General features: G+C 31.8%; 1 protein-coding gene across 11 annotated transcripts in view; it reads right to left on the bottom strand.

Moving 5' to 3' along the window:
* OXR1 (oxidation resistance 1) overlaps positions 1-18,642 on the bottom strand; it is a 405,984-nt gene that overhangs the window by 22,351 nt on the left and 364,991 nt on the right. For 9 of the 11 annotated variants that reach the window (XM_011369443.2, XM_011369444.2, XM_023536149.1 and 6 more), the window contains 2 exons: positions 17,760-17,928; positions 14,732-14,894 (listed from right to left, as the gene is read on the bottom strand). In XM_011369443.2, the coding sequence (XP_011367745.1) occupies positions 14,732-14,894; positions 17,760-17,928 (332 nt within the window). Of the gene's footprint in view, positions 1-3,865; positions 4,163-14,731; positions 14,895-17,759; positions 17,929-18,642 lie in introns of those variants that run through there. The other 2 variants (XM_011369449.2, XM_011369450.2) reach the window with 2 other exon arrangements.

Below are 18,642 nucleotides of genomic sequence, written 5' to 3'. Positions count from 1 at the left end.
CCAAGATATCCTTCAATAGATGAGTGAATAAACATATTTTGGTACATCCAGACAACGGAATATTAAAAGTCAGCACTAAAAAGAAATGACCTATTAAGCCATGAAAAGACAGGAAGAAAGTTTAAATGCATTTTACTGAAGTCAAAGAAGCCAATCAGAAAAAGCTACATACTGTATGATTCCAACACTCTGGAAAAGGCAGGTGTTAAAGTGGAGGAAAGGAGGGATGAATGGAGCACAGGGAACTTTTAGGGCAGTGAAATTACACTGAATCATCCTTTAATGGTAGATACAGGTCATTCGGAATGTACAGCACAAAGAATAAAACCTAATGCAAACTATGGACTCTGGGTAATAGTAATGTGTAATATTACTTCATAAATTGTACAAGATATGAATAGTAAGGGTATTATGTTTGGGGTAAAGGGGACATACAGGAACTCTCTGTACTTTCCATTCAATTTTTTTTGTAAGCCTAAAACTGCTCTAAAAATTAAATCAATTAAAGAAAACAGGGAATGATAAAATTCAGGGAGGTGGTTATCAATTTGGGGGCGACATGAGACATGAGATGAGGTAGAGAAAGGACACATAGGCTGATGCAACTGTACCGATAATATTCTAGTCCTTAAGTTAGGTAGTGGGAACAGAGCTATTTATTTTATGACTCATAACCTGCATATGTACAATTTTTTGAACTACTAAGTCAAATTAATAAAGAAAAAATTCTACATTGAATATATGTGTAGATGTCCTCTCTGCATGAATATGCGTGCTTAGAAAGCAGAGGATCTTTTATATATGATAAGGTATATGTAAATACTAGTTAATAAATTTCTTGTGCATATGTACTATAAGTAGGCAACAGAGTACAGCAGAGGGAACACTGGGTTTGGGTTTAGATCTCTGCTTTAATTCCAATTCTGCTTTTTATTAGTTTTGTGAACATGAGCAACTATATTTAATTTCTCCACTTCTGATCTTTCGAATGGAAATAGTAATCACACTTCAAACACTTAATGAGGAATAAATGATATATATAAAATAGATACTGATAATTAAGTGTACAAAATAAATGTTAATTCACTTCTCCTAGTAATAATCTGAAAATTTTCAGAGTACAGCAAAGAATTTAATGGCATAGGCTAGAGCCAGAATACCTACACTCGAAGTACAGCTATGACCCTTACTGGTTTTTGTATGACTGCTATATGCCTCTGTTTTATAAAATGGAGATAACAGTAGCAATATTTCATAGGTTAAGGATTACATAAAATAACTCATGTGCTTAAAATAATATACAGTGTTACTAGAAGTATACGGTGTTAGAAATCATTATTTTTATAATTACTACAATTATTATATTGAGCTGAGGTCACTGGAAAAATTTTTACATTTATATAAGCTCTTATTCCATTTCTACCTGTGAGCTAATTCTTACATAGATGTAAATAATTCATCATAGGTGCTTTTCCCCTGTTTTCAAATATGAAAGCCTAAAACACAAAAAATAAATGTCGCATTTAAGGGTTGAAATACAAAAACAATGATGACTAAATTAGGGACATATTGATATTAGTAGAGATAAAATAATGTCACTATTTAATGGCTCATGACTTTAGTCTGAGTAAGCCTAAAATCCTTATTATAAAACAGGCTCATAACTTTCATGGAAATAACAATTTATTGACAAGACACTAAAAAGGCAGGATATAGTATATGGGTATTTCAAATATGTAAATAGCCTCAAGAAAATTATTAGAAGATTAAAGTTTAGATGGTATGTCAGAATAAACTCCAAAATAGCCTTAAAAAATAAAGATAAGGCAAGTTGAATATGCTTGATCAATATGGTTCTCACTGAAAAGCTAATTGGCAAAGGTTTAACTTTTTTCCACATTTTGGGACATATTCTACTTATCAGTTAATGTTCTTCAGCCATAAAATTAACTTATTTACAAAATAAAAATAATCTATCTCTAATTAGCACAGGGTTACTGTAAGGTCAAATATGATATCACATATGTGAGCATTTAAAAAACTGTTGCAGTTTACAGAAATATGGCCACATTATTGCTAACTATAAGGTAGCTCTTCACTTAGGTCTATGCTATTCTGCTAATCAGTTGAGTAAAGATATAAAGAATTGTAAAAAGCTGCAAAATAGAAGTCTAAAAATAAGAAATACTATTCTAAAATACTTATTATTCTCCTAGAAGAATCATTTTCTATTTTTCAGTTTTAAAGCAGAAGAGTCCCTTTGCAGGCAAAATTTTATAGGAAATCTCAAAATGAGTAAAACTGCTAACCTTTTAATTCTTATTTCTTAAGCCTTTCTCCTGCTATACAGCTCCTAGCATATCTACTCTAAAGCAAAGCAAACAGCTAGAAAATCGAGACCTTAGCTTGTTTACACATCAAAACACATTATACCGTGTACCATTTTAGAAAACTCTCAGTGACATCTTGGTGGGGTCAAAAATGTACCAGCTCAAGGTGTCTTTGTGCTCCAGGGCAGCTTAGTTTAGTAACCATTCTATACCTGTTTAGCCATCTTTAAAATAGGGAGTAATACTACTGGACTTTGCAGAGTTATTGTGAAGGTTAAATAAAATAATATACATATAAACTATATGTATGGCAGAGTTGAAGACAAGTGAGAAGCCAGCTCTCATATATATGCCAAAATCACCTAAGGCTGAATAGAACTGGCGAGTGTTATAAGTGTGTGATGCATTTTTATAATGACTTATAAAATTTAAAACATCCATAATTTATTTTGACTGTTATATGTAATAAATTAAAGTGTATTAAAGTTGTAGCAAACTAATGTTAATTCTAACTGCAAATCAAAAAATACATGAATAGCTTCACTGTTCTTGATTTAAAAAAACTTTGTTAATTGGCTATTCTGATAAATCTGATCACAATTTTAACCAATTCAATCATTTCATATTCCTGAATCCCTCTGTGCTGATGTATCATATAAAAAAAAACTTTAAATCATTCTAATTAAAAATAAAAAGACATAACAAAGTACTCTCTAGCCCAATTAAAAATAATACAAATTGAAAGTCATTTTGATAGTTTTACATGCTTCACATTTAAGGGTGGCAAGCTGTTTTGCGAGCATCTTCCAAAGTCACTCCTAGTTCAAAGGATATATCAAGCCTATTTAAACCATCCTCAATTACAGTAACAATAAAACTAACATTCTTTAAGACAAGGTATAATCCTGAATTACCACGAAAAGAGTAATTGTCAATATATTTTCTAACAAATAGTGTAGACATATTTATATTAAAAAACAAGAATTCTTAACTAGTAAGGTTGACAGATTTTTCTTTACTAGAATATCTTTTAAAGTTTTGTATTAGGTAGCACTGCTTGAAACTTTTTGGATAGTTTCAAAAAGGCTTTTCTCAGATTGCTAAAATAATAGTCTTAATACACAATATTATAAATGTATCTAATTTGATTGATCCAGTCAATCAAAACTAAAATTAATTCACTCTGATTATTCTACTCAATTTATTTTTAAGCAGGGAAAAATTTCTGAATATCATACTCCAAAGTTAAGCTTTAAATAAAAAATTTAGGCAGCAATAAAGATTTGGTAACTACTGCTTATGTAGAATAGGAAAACAAAAACACTTCTACAAAACAAATTACAGTCTTATTCATTGCCTTTTTTGAAGATATTTAGGATTAGCAGAAATAACTTAAAGGTACTTCTCTGTAATCATACAATTTTGTAGTCTATAAATATTCTCTATGCTTAAACATTCAGAAATTATATAATTTTGCATAATGTCACCATAAAAAGACTAGTAAACATAGAAATTGAAACCACTGACTGATTTACCAGAGTATATTTATGGTTAATTGGTTGATGTCTTCTCCCTTTTTTTCCATACCAGAGACGAGACATTTCCTTTCCAGGGCAAATTAAGTTACATCAGATCTTGTAAAAACTGTTTTAAAAAGCATTCTTCCTCTGTCAAAGATAAATTTCCAGCACAAGAGCCCTTCCTACTACAGTGACAAAACAGTTTGCTAGAGACAAAGATTTGATTGACAATACAGAGAGCTAATCACTAAATAGTATCCATTGCAAAGAGAGTCCTGAGTGGAGACTGTAAAGCTGGGGAGGGAAGACAGGGTTTCCTGTGTTTAAGTTTGGTTGCGCTGTACCCAAACGTGCAAAGAAAGGGCTCAAAAGTTTAAAGACACAGAGCATGTATTTCCAAACACCAATACACTAAGAAAGGCACTAAAAATATCTGTCATGAAAAAATAATAAGTACAGTTGCCAGAGTCCTTCCCATGTACACAAATGATTTCAATTAACATTTTGTTGTTTGTTTGTATAGTCATAAAATTATGTTCTTTATTAACATCTAAGAATCTTATAAAATGCCATCTTTTATATGAGCATTTTTTAAGCAAAAAGATGTTCTTCAAGTACCCTTGAACTCTCAAATTTCATAGAATGACTGTGTAAAAAAGAAGCCAATCTATTACAAATAAATCCTACACAAATATTTAAAAGTGACCTGAAAATTCCTTTGCCCGCTGTTACACAGTCCATTTTTAAATTACTCTTTCTAACCTTTAATTTCTTGAAGAAGTACTTAAATTTACTATGCCTACATATACTTCACTAATCAGTGGTATGCTTAATAACCAAATAAGTACAATTTTAACTAGAATATCAATGTTATAAGAGTACATCTGAAGATTTCTTCCATTTTAAGCTAAACCTGCTCCTTCCCCTTTACCTTATCGTGTGTAGACACAGAAGTGTGTACACACAATGACAATAACACCTTTCATGCACAAACCACCTTTCTAGTATATACAACATTGCACCACAGCCACACACCCACATTCCGGCATGTGCATGCACAGGACAGAGCCCATCCCACAATGAACATCCTCCCTCCCCCACACACCAGCCATCTCCACCACATTTACCCTAAGATCTCTTTCCCACAGGCTCTCATAGGCACACTATAACCACAGTGGTCTTAATGATATACGGAGTCCCATTATACATCTCCCCCTCCCCCATCACTGTACTCCCCCTATACTCACCAACATTACATAATTTGGTGGTAGTGGGGTGTCATTTTGGAAACCTACCCATTACTGACAGCCAGATTTTCTAAAATTAAAAATATTACCTGTGTGCCAAACTGTAGTTTAAATGAAAATGTTAAACACACACACACACACACACACACACCCCCACCCACCCACCCACCCCCTGTTAAGAACTAGCTCTTTATCCACCCCCAGCACAGAATAGCCTATTTTGTTGGTTGTCTCCTCAACACATATCCCCATAGCTGCTCCTAACACAGCTTTGATTTTGCTCAGGTAGATTTTCAGTAATGTGTTTCTGAGAAGGCTGTCTCCATGCCCGGACAGGATGTGTCCTCTCAGATTTAAACCCGTGGCTCTCAAAGTTTAGCCTAAGTCAGAGTCACCTGGAGCACTTGTTAAAACACAAAATGCTGGGCTCCAAAGTTAGCTTCTGATTAAGCAGACTGGAATGGGGTCTGAGAATGTGAATTTTTAATAAATTCCTAGATGCTGCTGATGGTCTGGGGAAATATACTTTGAAAAACAACTAAACCATGATGAAATAATCACCTCACACCTGTTAGAATGGATATTATTGAAAAGACAAGAAATAACAAGTGTTGGCAAGGATGTGGAGCAAAAGAAACTCTTGTGTACTATTGGTGAAAACATAAATTGGTGCTCCCACTATAACAAACAGTATGGAGATTCCTCAAAAATTTTAAATAGAACTACCATATGATCTGGCAATTCTACTTGTGAGTAAATTTATTCAAAGAAAATAAAAACATGAATTCTAAAAGATATTTGCAGGATTATTTACTATAGCCAAGATATACAATGGATACTACTTAGCCCTAAAAGAAGGAATGAAATCCATTTGTGACAACATGGATAGACCTTGAAGACATTATGCTAAGTGAAATAAATCAGAAAGACAAATACCATATGATCTCACTTATAATGTAGAATTTAAAACCACCGCCACCAAAAAAAAAAAAAAACTAAGCTCATAGACAGATTACAGGTTGGTGGTTGCCAAGAGGGGTGGGCAAAATGGGTGAAGGGGTCAAAAGATACAAACATCCAGTCATGAGGATGCAATGTACAGCATGGTAATGACAGTAATACTGTATTGTATATTTGAAAGTTGCTAAAAGAGTTGATCTTAAAAGTCCTCAGGACAAGAAAAAATTTTTTTCTTTAGTATTTATGATGACACATGTTAACTAAACTTACTGCAGTGATCATTTTGCAATATGTACAAATACTGAATCATTATGTTACACATCCGAAACTAATAGACTATATGTCAATTATAACAATAAAAAAACTGATTTAAGAGTGTGCTTTTCTGTTTCTTGAAGCAAAATGCTTCCTAATTAATAAACATGATATCTAGCAGACATAAAATGAGTTCAGTAAATATCCTTCTTGCCCTCCCTTTATACATAGTGTTTAGAAAACATTTAAATTTAAATGAGGTCATTTAAATTTGTCCAGACGTCCCAGAGCTTGAAGTAGATGTCAATTTATCATTAGTGTAAAATGACAGACTATAAAATGAAGCACTTTTAAAAACATAACCAGTTTAAAGATTGAACATAATCTGTTCTCATAATTCAGATATTCAATTTAATACCCTTTTTCCCTCTATTTTCTTTATTGAGGCTGAAATTATTGAATTACCTTCTATCTGATTTCCTGAGTCAGGAGTAGGCTGCTAGAAGAGATAATACATAATCTACCCTAATCAATATTTAAGGTAATATTTTAGAAGTAACTTTAATATCTCAAATCATAAACCAGTCTGTCATTTATCCATCTCTTCTCACAATCCATATTAAATAACATTTTGGATTTTTAATGGAAATTTTATAGCCCAAAACTTTTGGCTAGTGACTGAGGAAGAATATTAACAGGGAAAGCAAAGCATTGGTTCAAAACTCCCCTGAGGTAGATAACATCCTCATTTAATATTACTAGTAGTCTAAACAGATCACACTAGGCATGACTTGTGGGGGCCAAATGCCAATAAGAGAAAATATGTGAACAGTCTAGAATAAGAGATTTGCTCTACAACACAGGCCTATAATAATACTGTACTGTATACTTGAAAATTTGCTAAGAGGGTAGATCTTACATTAAGTGTACTTATCACAAAATAATAACAATAAAGAAAGTGAGAAGAAAGATTTTGAGTTGATGGATATGCTCATGACATAAAATGTGGTGATTTCATGGATACTTGTCTTCATACTTATGTACTTGTATTCAAACTCATCAAGATGCATATATTAAATATGCACAGCGTTTTGTATGTCAATCATATTTCAATAAAGTGGTTTTAAAAATACTCAATATAGAAATAGAAGACAATTTATATTCGGTCATAAAATCTAATTTATTTTAATGTTTTTGATTTCTACCTTTTTTAGATTTATTGAATTTCTTCTGGAGTTATGACTTGTAATATTACGTGATTCGATCAAAGTAAAAAAATATATATACTTTAATTGCCTTTATGAGAAATGTGTTCTCGTTCTATTTAATGACTTAAACATAGAGACTATTTTCATTGTGAACAAAATCAATTCTGTATGGATTTTGCTGGCTAAGTTGAGAAGAGATCTGGAATGTTTTGTTTTGTTTTATACACTGACTCAATTTTAATTTTGGTATTACTCATGCTTTAATTTAAAAAACAAACAAACTCACGTGTTTAATAAAATGAACACCAGAATACTCATTATCTGGCAGCTTTAGAAATAAAATATTAACCAAACAACTGAAGCCTCTTGACACTGTGCTTCTTAGAAGTTGCAGCAACACCAAACTGCTGTGAAAAGCTTCTCTGCATAGTCTCAGGAACAAGCCTCGCAATGACTGACTCCACTTACTTAATGACAGTTCAGAAAACAGAGCTGACTCCACATGATGAGCATCACATACTAGTGGAAGACCAAATCCAACAAGAATATAACATGTTAAATTGTATGGCCTAAAATGCTAAGATTAGTTTAAATACTTCATATTCACATAATTTAAATGGAGAACACTAAAAATTAATATCAAAATGGGAAGATTCTTTAAATTATTATTAAAAACTACCTAAACCAGAAGGCAGATTCTAAAATATTATGAGTAATTATAAAACCTTTGCACAGATTAATGTAACAAGTAGTCAACATTATTTACATTTAAACTTGCACTTAAATGAATAACATAGGCTTTGATTTGTTTGAGAAAATGTAATGTCAAGTAACGAAAAATGAACAAGTCATCTCAGAAACCAAAAATAAATCAAATAGAACATATTTTTATCAATATTTGGACAGGGGTGTGAAGTAGGGAGAAAAACCAGACCAATTTTCTTCTAATACTAACCATGACTTTTAAAAATAAAAAACATTAATATGCTGTATAATCCATAGGCATATAATCTTAGTAAACTCATATTTTGTAAATTTAATCAATAACCAGAAACCTGAGAGGTAAATTTCTAAATAAATAAAGCTAATGAATAAAGTCCATTTCATAGTTGTTTTTATCATCCTAGTAGTACAGGGTGTTTTAATTAGTAGGTTTGGAGTATGAGAGATACTGAACTAAAAGTGGTATAAAATCAACTTCAGAGATGAAAAAAATGGAAAACTTTTTCTGCAGTTCTTATCCCAAGAGTGAAACTGAACCCAAATAAGTAGGACAATAAGGCAATTCTTTAGCTTAAAAGTTCCATGAAGCAGCAAGACTGGCACACCCAACACATGATACTTTGAAACCCAAGCCTTCAGAGATTTCTACTAGAGAATCTATTGAAGTCAGTACTAGGGTTGAGGAGGATATCGCCTGAGGGGTGTAGTACTGTGCCGTGATACCCGGTGACAGGATACAAATAACCTGTATGACTGCAGCATCACTTTTACTTCATGGTAAGGAATTAAAAAATTCTTTTTATATTACATCAGATAAATTAAGAAGATGAGTGTAAAATTCTCATGAATCCTAAAGATAAAACAGGCTTCAAAGATATTACAGGCTTATTGTGGTAGCCACTGCTTTAGACTACACCGCTGGACTCCTGAGTATTTGTCAAGCACGTCAAACTTTAAAGAGTATTCGATGCGCAAGAGGCACTACCAATAAATTATAGCCTGGTATGTGTACTCAAAGGCACTACAAGGAGGGAATTCAAGACATATGATAAGAGTCTTTTGGTACATAAGGGAGCTATGCTTAAAGTATTAGCACGGCTGCTATTGATTAAAAAAAAAAATTATTTTTAAAAATCAAGGCACAAATGATTAAAGAAAATTTTCTCCACAGTGAACCAAATTTATGTTTTGGGGGTGTAGATGCAACAGCAAAAAAAAATATTTTGAAAAATATTTTATACAATATAACCTGCATGACAGAGACTTGAAAATTAAGCTGTGTTATGATCAGTCTGAAAGAATCATCCACAGCCTTAACATTGTATAAGTTTAATGCAACACCTGAAATAGTAGCATAGAGAATACTACAGTGGGCTTTCCATCTGTACTGTATAATGTAATCACCTGAGGAGCTTTAAAGAACACTGATAACTAGGTCCCATCCCCAGTGATTCTGATTTAATTGGTCTGAGGTGACCCTGAGCCATAAGATTTCTGAAAGTTCCCCCAGATAATTCAAAACTTGTCAAGGTTGAGAAGTTGGTGAGATAAACACAGCACAAGCTCTGCATTCTAGATTAACCACTATGATTTACTACTATGAGTAGATGAGCCAAAGAGAAACAAGTCTGAGAAATTATCTATATTATAAAGATGACAGTCTATGTATGGTTAAATGGGTTACTCTAGATGTTAACTATCAACTTATGGGAAATTCAAGGCAAAAAAACATGTTAATAAAATTGTAGATATATGATCAACAATATCTGAACTGTGGGACATTCTACAGGAGAAATCTGATGTCTTAAAAACTAAAATTACAAGAAGAAAAAGCAAAGCACAGAAATGGAAGAACCTATATTTACAGAGACTTAATAGACATTTTGCTAATTGAAACATCTGGACCTTAGTTGGATCCTGAATCAAATATCAAACTGTAAAAATACATTCATGTTATATGTATTTTACACATCTTTATGACATTTGAAGAAATGTTAACAACTGGGAAAAAAGAGGAATTATAGATGAAATAAGCTGATAAAGATGAATCACTGGTATATGTGAATTCATTATATTAATCTCTATTTTTGTATATTTATCAAATCAAGGCATTATTATCAGGAAACGATAGGTGTGTCAACAGGCATCTTTCCCTTTACCTCAGGACCTTACTGACACTTTATTGAAATGCCTTTTCCAGTGTAAATCCATAAAAACAATCCTCATCAAAAAATAAAAACGTAATATTTTTCGCAAAACTCTAAAGCCCCACGTAAAACATAATCCTCACTATGCATCTGTACATGGTTCTACCGTCTTCCTGTCATTGGACACTGGCAGAAACCAGTATAGAGGAAAAGACTCTTAATAACAAGTAGTTCTTTTTCAGTGGCCAGGTATGGCTATTAAAATTCCCAAGCAGAAGAATTCATAATTAACAAACTCAAGATTTTATGGTTAAAAAAAACAAGGTTGAGGTGAGGTGATGTTTTATGCTAACTATATTTACATTACTAAATAGAACATAAAATGTATATATCTTGAGTTATATATACAGCATTTCTCATTTTCTTTCTGCCAACATACAGGAATCTTAGTTCTGATGTATTATTAGGGGCTTTTACTCCTGACTATCTTAAAAGTAGGCTAACTTTTTTCTTAGTAAACATAGGTTTCTGCTCCTCTCATCTTTCTTTGGAATTCACTCTACAAATAAATCTTTAATACTAATCTCTTTTCTTCCTTCTTTCTTTCATCATTTCTAACTCTTAAATTCCAGCCTTTCCTAATTATCTTCAATAGAACTGACATTCAATTTTCATATTTTGAAACTGAAATTGTTTCAAATATTATAGAATTTTTCTTGCTATCTCAAGTGAACATTTTAGTAATTTGAGATGTTATAGTTTATAAATGCTTTGTCATACTTTAGGGTAATGATGAGGATAGTGTAGGATCTAGAAAGAGTTAATAAAGTTTAACAGTGGAAGTACCAGGATAAATAATCCTGGAAAAAGGTTAAAAAGGAAATTAATAAATATTTTCAGATTATCATAGTATACAGAATTTTTTGTTTGTTTGTTATTGATGTGCAGCAAAAGGAAGAACAAAGACAAATGGATTGAACTTGCAAAGGTATTTTTTTTTAAACTCACTTTGAGAAATAACTTTCTAACAGAGTTGTTCTAAAATGAAAGTGCTGCCCTTTGAGGTAATAAACTCCCTATCACTGAATATGTTAAGGCAGAACCAGGAACACTGTAAAATGTAAAATGAGAGAGGCCAGAATGCTAGGTGATTCCAACGTCCAAAGTCTATAGCTTCATAACAAAATATTTACTGCAATTGACATAAGAACCTATTTTAGGATATAAACCAATGTTGAAAGAGTAGTAGAAGTTTTGTATCCTATTTTAATGCATGCCCAAATTTATTCACTAATCAATAAATATTTATTGAGAATTACATACCTATACTGGTCTTAGTTTTGAGGATACAGTAGTGTAAGAAAATGACAAACCCTACCCTCATGGTGCTTTTATAGGGAGGGGACAGGAGGGAAACAGAAGAAAACCAGGAGTGCAAGTAAGTTTACCACATGCAAAAGTTTCCCCAAAGTATAAATTTCTGATTAGCAATATATTTCAGCCTAAATAAGTGTGGGATAATAATGATCTAAGTATCACTGAATCAGTAAGAGTAAATAGGCCAGATAGTTTTAGTCAAACAGACTAATGCCTAAGTTGGTAATAAATTCATGTTACCATAATAAGTTCATCCTAAATTATAAGTCATCTATTCTTGATCCCTCGGCAGAAAAAACTCTAAAAACATCACTTCACACTTTGAAGTACTCTCATTTAATGTAAGTGCTCTAGCCGAATTCCTTTTTCAAAACATCATATTGACATTTAAAATACTTTTTTTCATTTAAAATACTTTTTATGTCATTATACATTTGTTCAAACTCACAGAACATACAACACCAAGAGTGATTTTGGGTGGAAAAAAATATACTTTTTAGGTACTCAGCAACCATCAGGCATTAGACCAGCACTGTACAAGAGAAATGCAATATAAGACATATGAAATTATAAATTTTCTAGTAGCCACATTATAAAAGAAAAAAAGGTTAAATTTTAATGTTTTATTTAACCTAATATAACCAAAATATTGTCATTCAACATAATAGAAAAATTAATAATATTTTACAATATTTTACATCCTTTTCTTCTTTCAGTTCTAAATCCTCAAAAAACAGTGTATATTTTATATTTAAAGGACATCTCAACTCAGACTAGCCACATATGGCTAGTGGCAATTCTATCTACAAGAATTAGCATATTTTAAACTACAGCACATCTTAATTCAGACACTAAATTTTCACAGGAGATACTTGATCTTATTGAGATTTAAATTTATTTAGATCATATTTAAATTTAATGAACTTTATAACTGAAAAAGTAGATTCATAAATCCAAGTTGTTCCAAATATATTTAAAAGTTATCTAATAACTGAGGCAAGTATCGGTTTCGAAATTTAAATTAATTAAAATAAAATTAAAAGTTCAGTTCCTTAGTTGCATTAGCCACATTTCAAGTATTTAATAGCCCCATGTGGCCAGTGAATACCATATTAGACAGTGAAGCACTGTTTCTATACAGTGCAGCAAAAGGTTTCTGAAATAATTATTTTTTCCTTCCATTTCTTTTTATTTGAATCAATTAAGGTTGAAAACGGGTGAGGAGTTATTTATTTTTTGTTTAGAAATTATAATACACAGAATCTTCCACAAGAACTGAGGCAGTTCCTCTGAACCAAAATTGTCAATGATCAAATAATCATAATAGTCTATTGGATTTCCTAAGTTAAGTGTTCCAACCCCAGTGGAGAGAAAATTTCCAATTCTCTTACTTGATTGAATATATTGCCATCCAGCTTGCATTCAAGTTAGAAACTTCAGTTACCTGGTTGTTACTAAATTCAGTCTTGTTAGCCATATAATACCTTTAAAAAAAACCACACTCCTTTCCACTCTACCTTCAACTGTTGCTGCCTGAGTACAGGTACCCTTCTTTAATCACCTGGGCTATTTTAAAAGCCTCCTAAAACTAATTTTTAAGACATAGGGATGATTTTCCATTTGTCAACACCCAGGTAACCATCACTCAGAATAAAACATAGAGAGCATCTCCAGTACTCTATAAAGGTCCCTCCTGCCCCTGGCCACCCAATAACCCCCAGAAACAGGTAGACTGATGGGCTTTTGATTAGTTTTACTCTTCTAAAGTTATTATAAGTGAAATTATACATCATATGCTTTTTTGCCTGGCTTGGCTTCTTTTTATTAAACATATTATCTGTGAGGTTCATCCAAGTTGTTGCCTGTACCGGCAGATTTTTTTTATTGCTATATTATTTGGAATATAAATATTCCAATATTTATCCATTCTCCTGCAGACAGGTACCCAGGTTGTTTTCGGTTTGGGGATATTTGTGAATAAAGCTTGTATGAAGATTAATAATGTTGGTTTAAGTATTAAAAGAACCCCAAATAAATGCTTAATATATGTGTTACCCCTTTCCCACAATTATATTAAAGTTACAGTAGAAACTGATGCTGTATATACTACACAGAATAGACTTAACACATTCAAAATCAGGTTCACATTTTAGACAAAAGACACGCCATGTATATTTTCAATCATTATACATGTTAAATGCATACACAATAAATTTATACCACATAAACCACAAACATTAACACCAAATGGATAACAAAATTTGACTCCATTTATTATCACATTTTAGCATCTGCTCTATATTTTCTAATGCATCAAGAAGAGATTAATCCAGGCAATCACAACAGAGAAACCAGTAATTGTCACCCTATCAGTCCTGGAAGACAAAGCATGTAAAACATGATATGTAATATTAAAAGATGTACTCCTAAGTGGGGTTATAAATAGTTGATTAGTGTTAATTTTGCCATATAGATATGTTCATTAAATTTGAGCACATAATATTTTTACTAGTTTGTAAAATTAGCATCAGCTTATTTTCTTGGCATTATTGTTACATTCATGTCAAGATAATGCTCAAGTATGGACTTTGAAAAGAGTGCTAATTTGCATGAATGTGTTAAATGACTGCTGTACCTGCTCCATGTAGAAGATAATATTAGATCATTTCTAAAAAATGTTTTATAAAAATCAGTATAATGTTATTCTAAAAGGAACTCAACTAGTCATTTTATTGATGATACGTTGCTTCTCTAGTATTTTAAAGCAAAAGAAAAATGGCAAATAGTAATAAACTAACATTACTAATCAGATTCATTCAATAAAACACATATACACATGGACAGGGAACCTTTAGAAGACTATTCTTTTGTATAAAGATCACTTGTACTTTCCTATACTACCCTAAAGCTGTAAATTCACACAAAGGAAAAAGATGAATGAAATCTTCACATTTTTCTCCTTACCTCCCATTCTCTGGCTGCTGCTTCATTAGTAGAATCCTCGTTTGTTTCAGATTCTTCTATCTTTTTTACAACTATAAATCCAGGTTCTCTGGTATATTCACCAGTATCTTCTGCATATATTTCTGGACTCCACTGAATGAAGAAGGCATACAAGTGGTCTGTCCTGTTAGAACAAGTGACTATTAATAGACCTAGTGCTCTGTGCTATTAGCTAGAATGACAAAATTATAGTTGTTAAATATCTTGAATAAACTTGAGGACTTAAAATACACACAAAATATACTACACTTTATTTATAAAGATAACAAAGCCCATTACCAGAAAGACATTAACTTAAATGTTTTAGGCTGTGTTCTATCAAGTTGTTCTAAGAAAACCATATTACGATTTTCCTTGGCATGCTTTTGACCAGCTCAGATGCTGTCTATGGTAAGTCTTTTCTCTTAAAAGCAACTAGTGATACAAAAGAAAACTGAACCCACAATTTTGACATCATTACACGATGATATAATTATCTAAAATACAAGTAAACAATTTACTAATTCCCTATATTGAAACCTGGATAGTATACATAATTTTTCTAAGTTAACAGAAATTCTATATGTTTTGCGTTTAACTGTAAATGAAACAAGGAATATATCGTGCATTATTGGTTCAGGGATAGATTATCAAATCTTTTAAAGCTCTTGTTTCTCCTTTCAATTTTGTTTATTACAGTAAAGCCTATTGTTACAAAAGATAATATACACACATACCTCGCGTGCTTTGCTTTATTGTGCTACACAGCTATTTCATTTTTTACAAAGTGAAGGTCTGTGGCAACCCTGCATGAGCAAGTCTACTGGCGCCACATTTCCAACAGCATTTGCTCACTTCATGTCTCTGTCACATCTTGATAATTCTCATATTATTTCAAAATTTTTCATTATTATATTTTTATGGTGATCTGCTATCAGTGATCTTTGATGTTACTATCATAATTGTTTTGGGGTGCCATGAACTGGCCCCATATAAAACAGCAAACCAACTACAAATATTATGTGTTCTGACTGTCCCATCAATGAGCCATTCCCCTCTCTCTCCCCCTCTCCTTGGGACTCCCTATTAGGAACTTCCTTAAGACACAACAACACTGAAATTTGGCCAATTAATAACCCACGGTGGCCTCTAACTATTAAAGTGAATGGAGAGTTTCATGTCTCTCGCTTTAAATCAAGTGTCTCTTGCCTATCTAGAATTTTAAAATGGTATAAAGTGTAAAAACTTCCAGGCTGCCCAAAGTTGGTATTGAGACAGGGAAAAAGTCTAAAGTCCTTTTACATTTCAGGTGGTTTCTAATTCACTGATTCCCACAAAACTGAAGGAGTTTTTACTGGAGTTGTTCATTGATGATCACTAAAAATAATGTTGATGAAAGATGATTAAGTAATTTTGGGAATATAAACAGAAAACATGTTTAAAGAATTGAGTGACATTATAATAATAAAAACTCTTTGCAGTCTCAGACTTTTTTTGTGAACAAATCTTTTCAGTACTTAAAAAGAAAAAAGGGAGGGGTCAGAACTGGAACTGAATCACATCACATTCTTTCAATAAACAACATTCATCAATAGATACATAAACGAACTGGAAGTTCTATTTATTTTATTAAGTTATTTCCTATGATATTTTACTTTTTACTTGTAATGATTAATGAAAATTTATAATTTATAATCAATGTGTTAGTAATAATTGTAATAAAATAAAAATTTCTTCTGGGTTTAATAAACATTTGGAATAATGTGGTTGTTTATAGAAAATTGTCTCTTGAACTTCTGTTTGTCTTGTGCGTAGAGTTACTGAGTACCATCTTCGTTCAGTCCTATCTTTTCAAGTGTATTAGCATAGGAAACTCCAAAGCATAGTCTTAGAAGGTAGAAATAATGTCTTCCTCTGGAGCAAAGGGGAACCATGCTTCCTGTACGTTATAAAAGATTTAGGTCCCCTAAATTTACGGTTCCTCTTCTGTAATGTAACCCATGGCGTATGCATCTGTCACCTTGCCTTCATATCACACCATGGGAATCGAGGCTCAAAGAATTCATGAAAATGCTGGTACTCTGACTATTGCTATTGTTGTGACTCCTGTTTTCTGCCAGCATGCATTAGATGAGGCAGACCAACTTGTTAGCAAGCAAGTAGGGTAAGCCTTAGGTCCTTCACTATTTTGACAACAGTCACAGAAAATTTTAAAATAAATGCAATTTCACTATGTATACACACACATAAATGTGTTAAGTGTATATAACTTATTGCAAAGAAATATAATAAGAAATAAGAATATATGACATAATAAGATTCTATGAGGTAATAGTGAAAATACAAGTTCAAGGAGAAAAAGTAATGATAGAAATTCTGTTCAAGAAGGGTACATTCAAGTAGTTTTTAATGAATAATGATAAATGGCAAATTGTTATGTTTAGATTCTACTGGACATATTTAAAAAATTAATGTAACAATTTTAACTTAAAATGTCAGTATTTACAATACAGTGACAAAAGGCTTTCATTATAAAGTTATGATGAAAAATTTTATTATGAAGGGGATACAAAAAATAGTTTCAAGACCTCATCCTCTTAGAAATGAATTTAGTGCTATGTATATATATAGCAGGCATTCAGTAAGTATTTCAGGAGATTTTTACAGAGATTATACGTCATTACCTGCCTTGAGGTGGGGGCCATACCAGTTAGTATTTAGTTGTACCTTCTTGCGCTAAGATATTTTAAATAAGTTTCTTTACTACTAAAACCAGGTATATATGTTCAAATTTTTGGCATTAAACCCCAAAGGGGAATAACATTAAAACTGGGGTAAATGAAAGAGTATACAATTGGAGCTAAATTATTTTGAATAGACTCAATGTCAGCTTTTAATCATAAACTATATGTTTCCAAATACTTTGTCCCTGGTATTAAGTGGCCACAAAATAATTTTAATTCAAAGAATCTCAATAATGTTTTTAAGTTTTCGTTGTTTGTTGTTTTACCTTTCTTGTGGCACAGCAAACCAATATTCATGTTTCTTATCTCTCTGTGCATACTGTTGCATCGTCGCACTTGCTTGGGATACGAATGTTTTCCTCATTGGTTTTCCAACTCGGAGACATAAAAACTTATGTAATCGATGCCTTCTCTTTTCTTTTAAAAGTGCAGAACCTAGAATTGATACGCAAATAGTGTTTCTTTAATTCTTATACACCATGCTTAAATAATTAAGATTAAATATGTTTACCTCCAAACTTCTGACAGATAATTACAGAATAAAAGTTCAATTTACGGACACTCACTTATGTGTATTCTCTTATGTAACTTTTTTTTTTTTCCATCAAAAGTACAGGTACAGCAAGACTAATGAACTAACAGCCATGTTATGAACTGAAATTATGTCTAAGGGTATCAGAAAAAAATGTGAAAGCTTTGGACATTTCTTTTCTTAAGTTTTTATTTATAATTACCTCACTAAATTATGTATATATGTATAATATTCTGTCTTCTAGAATAACTTAAGTTGGTAGAATTTTTAAAGGTTTAACTTTAATATAGTTGTTAGACAAAAATTTAATAAAAAATTTCTGAAGCTTTTACATACACGTAAAGGTACGATAAAGCAATATTCTAGAATAACATTTTCTATCAGCTTTCTAGAATAACAAGTAAATAAGTTTGTAGAATTTTAAAGGTTTACTTTAATATGATGTTACAGACAAAATTAAAGAAGTTTCTGAAGCTGTTACATATATGAAAAGGTGTGATAAAACAAACAATAATATACTAGATTTGGCCATCTGTTTGGACAGTTTATTAAGCCTGAATTATCATGAACTCTTTCAATCAGAGATGCTGACATAAGGTAAATTAAGGGTCTGACAA

This window comes from Pteropus vampyrus, unplaced genomic scaffold (assembly GCF_000151845.1).
Source record: "Pteropus vampyrus isolate Shadow unplaced genomic scaffold, Pvam_2.0 Scaffold149, whole genome shotgun sequence".
NCBI classification, from domain to species: domain Eukaryota; kingdom Metazoa; phylum Chordata; class Mammalia; order Chiroptera; family Pteropodidae; genus Pteropus; species Pteropus vampyrus.
Note: the sequence above shows the minus strand (reverse complement) of the source record. Positions and strands in the feature narration are given on the sequence as shown.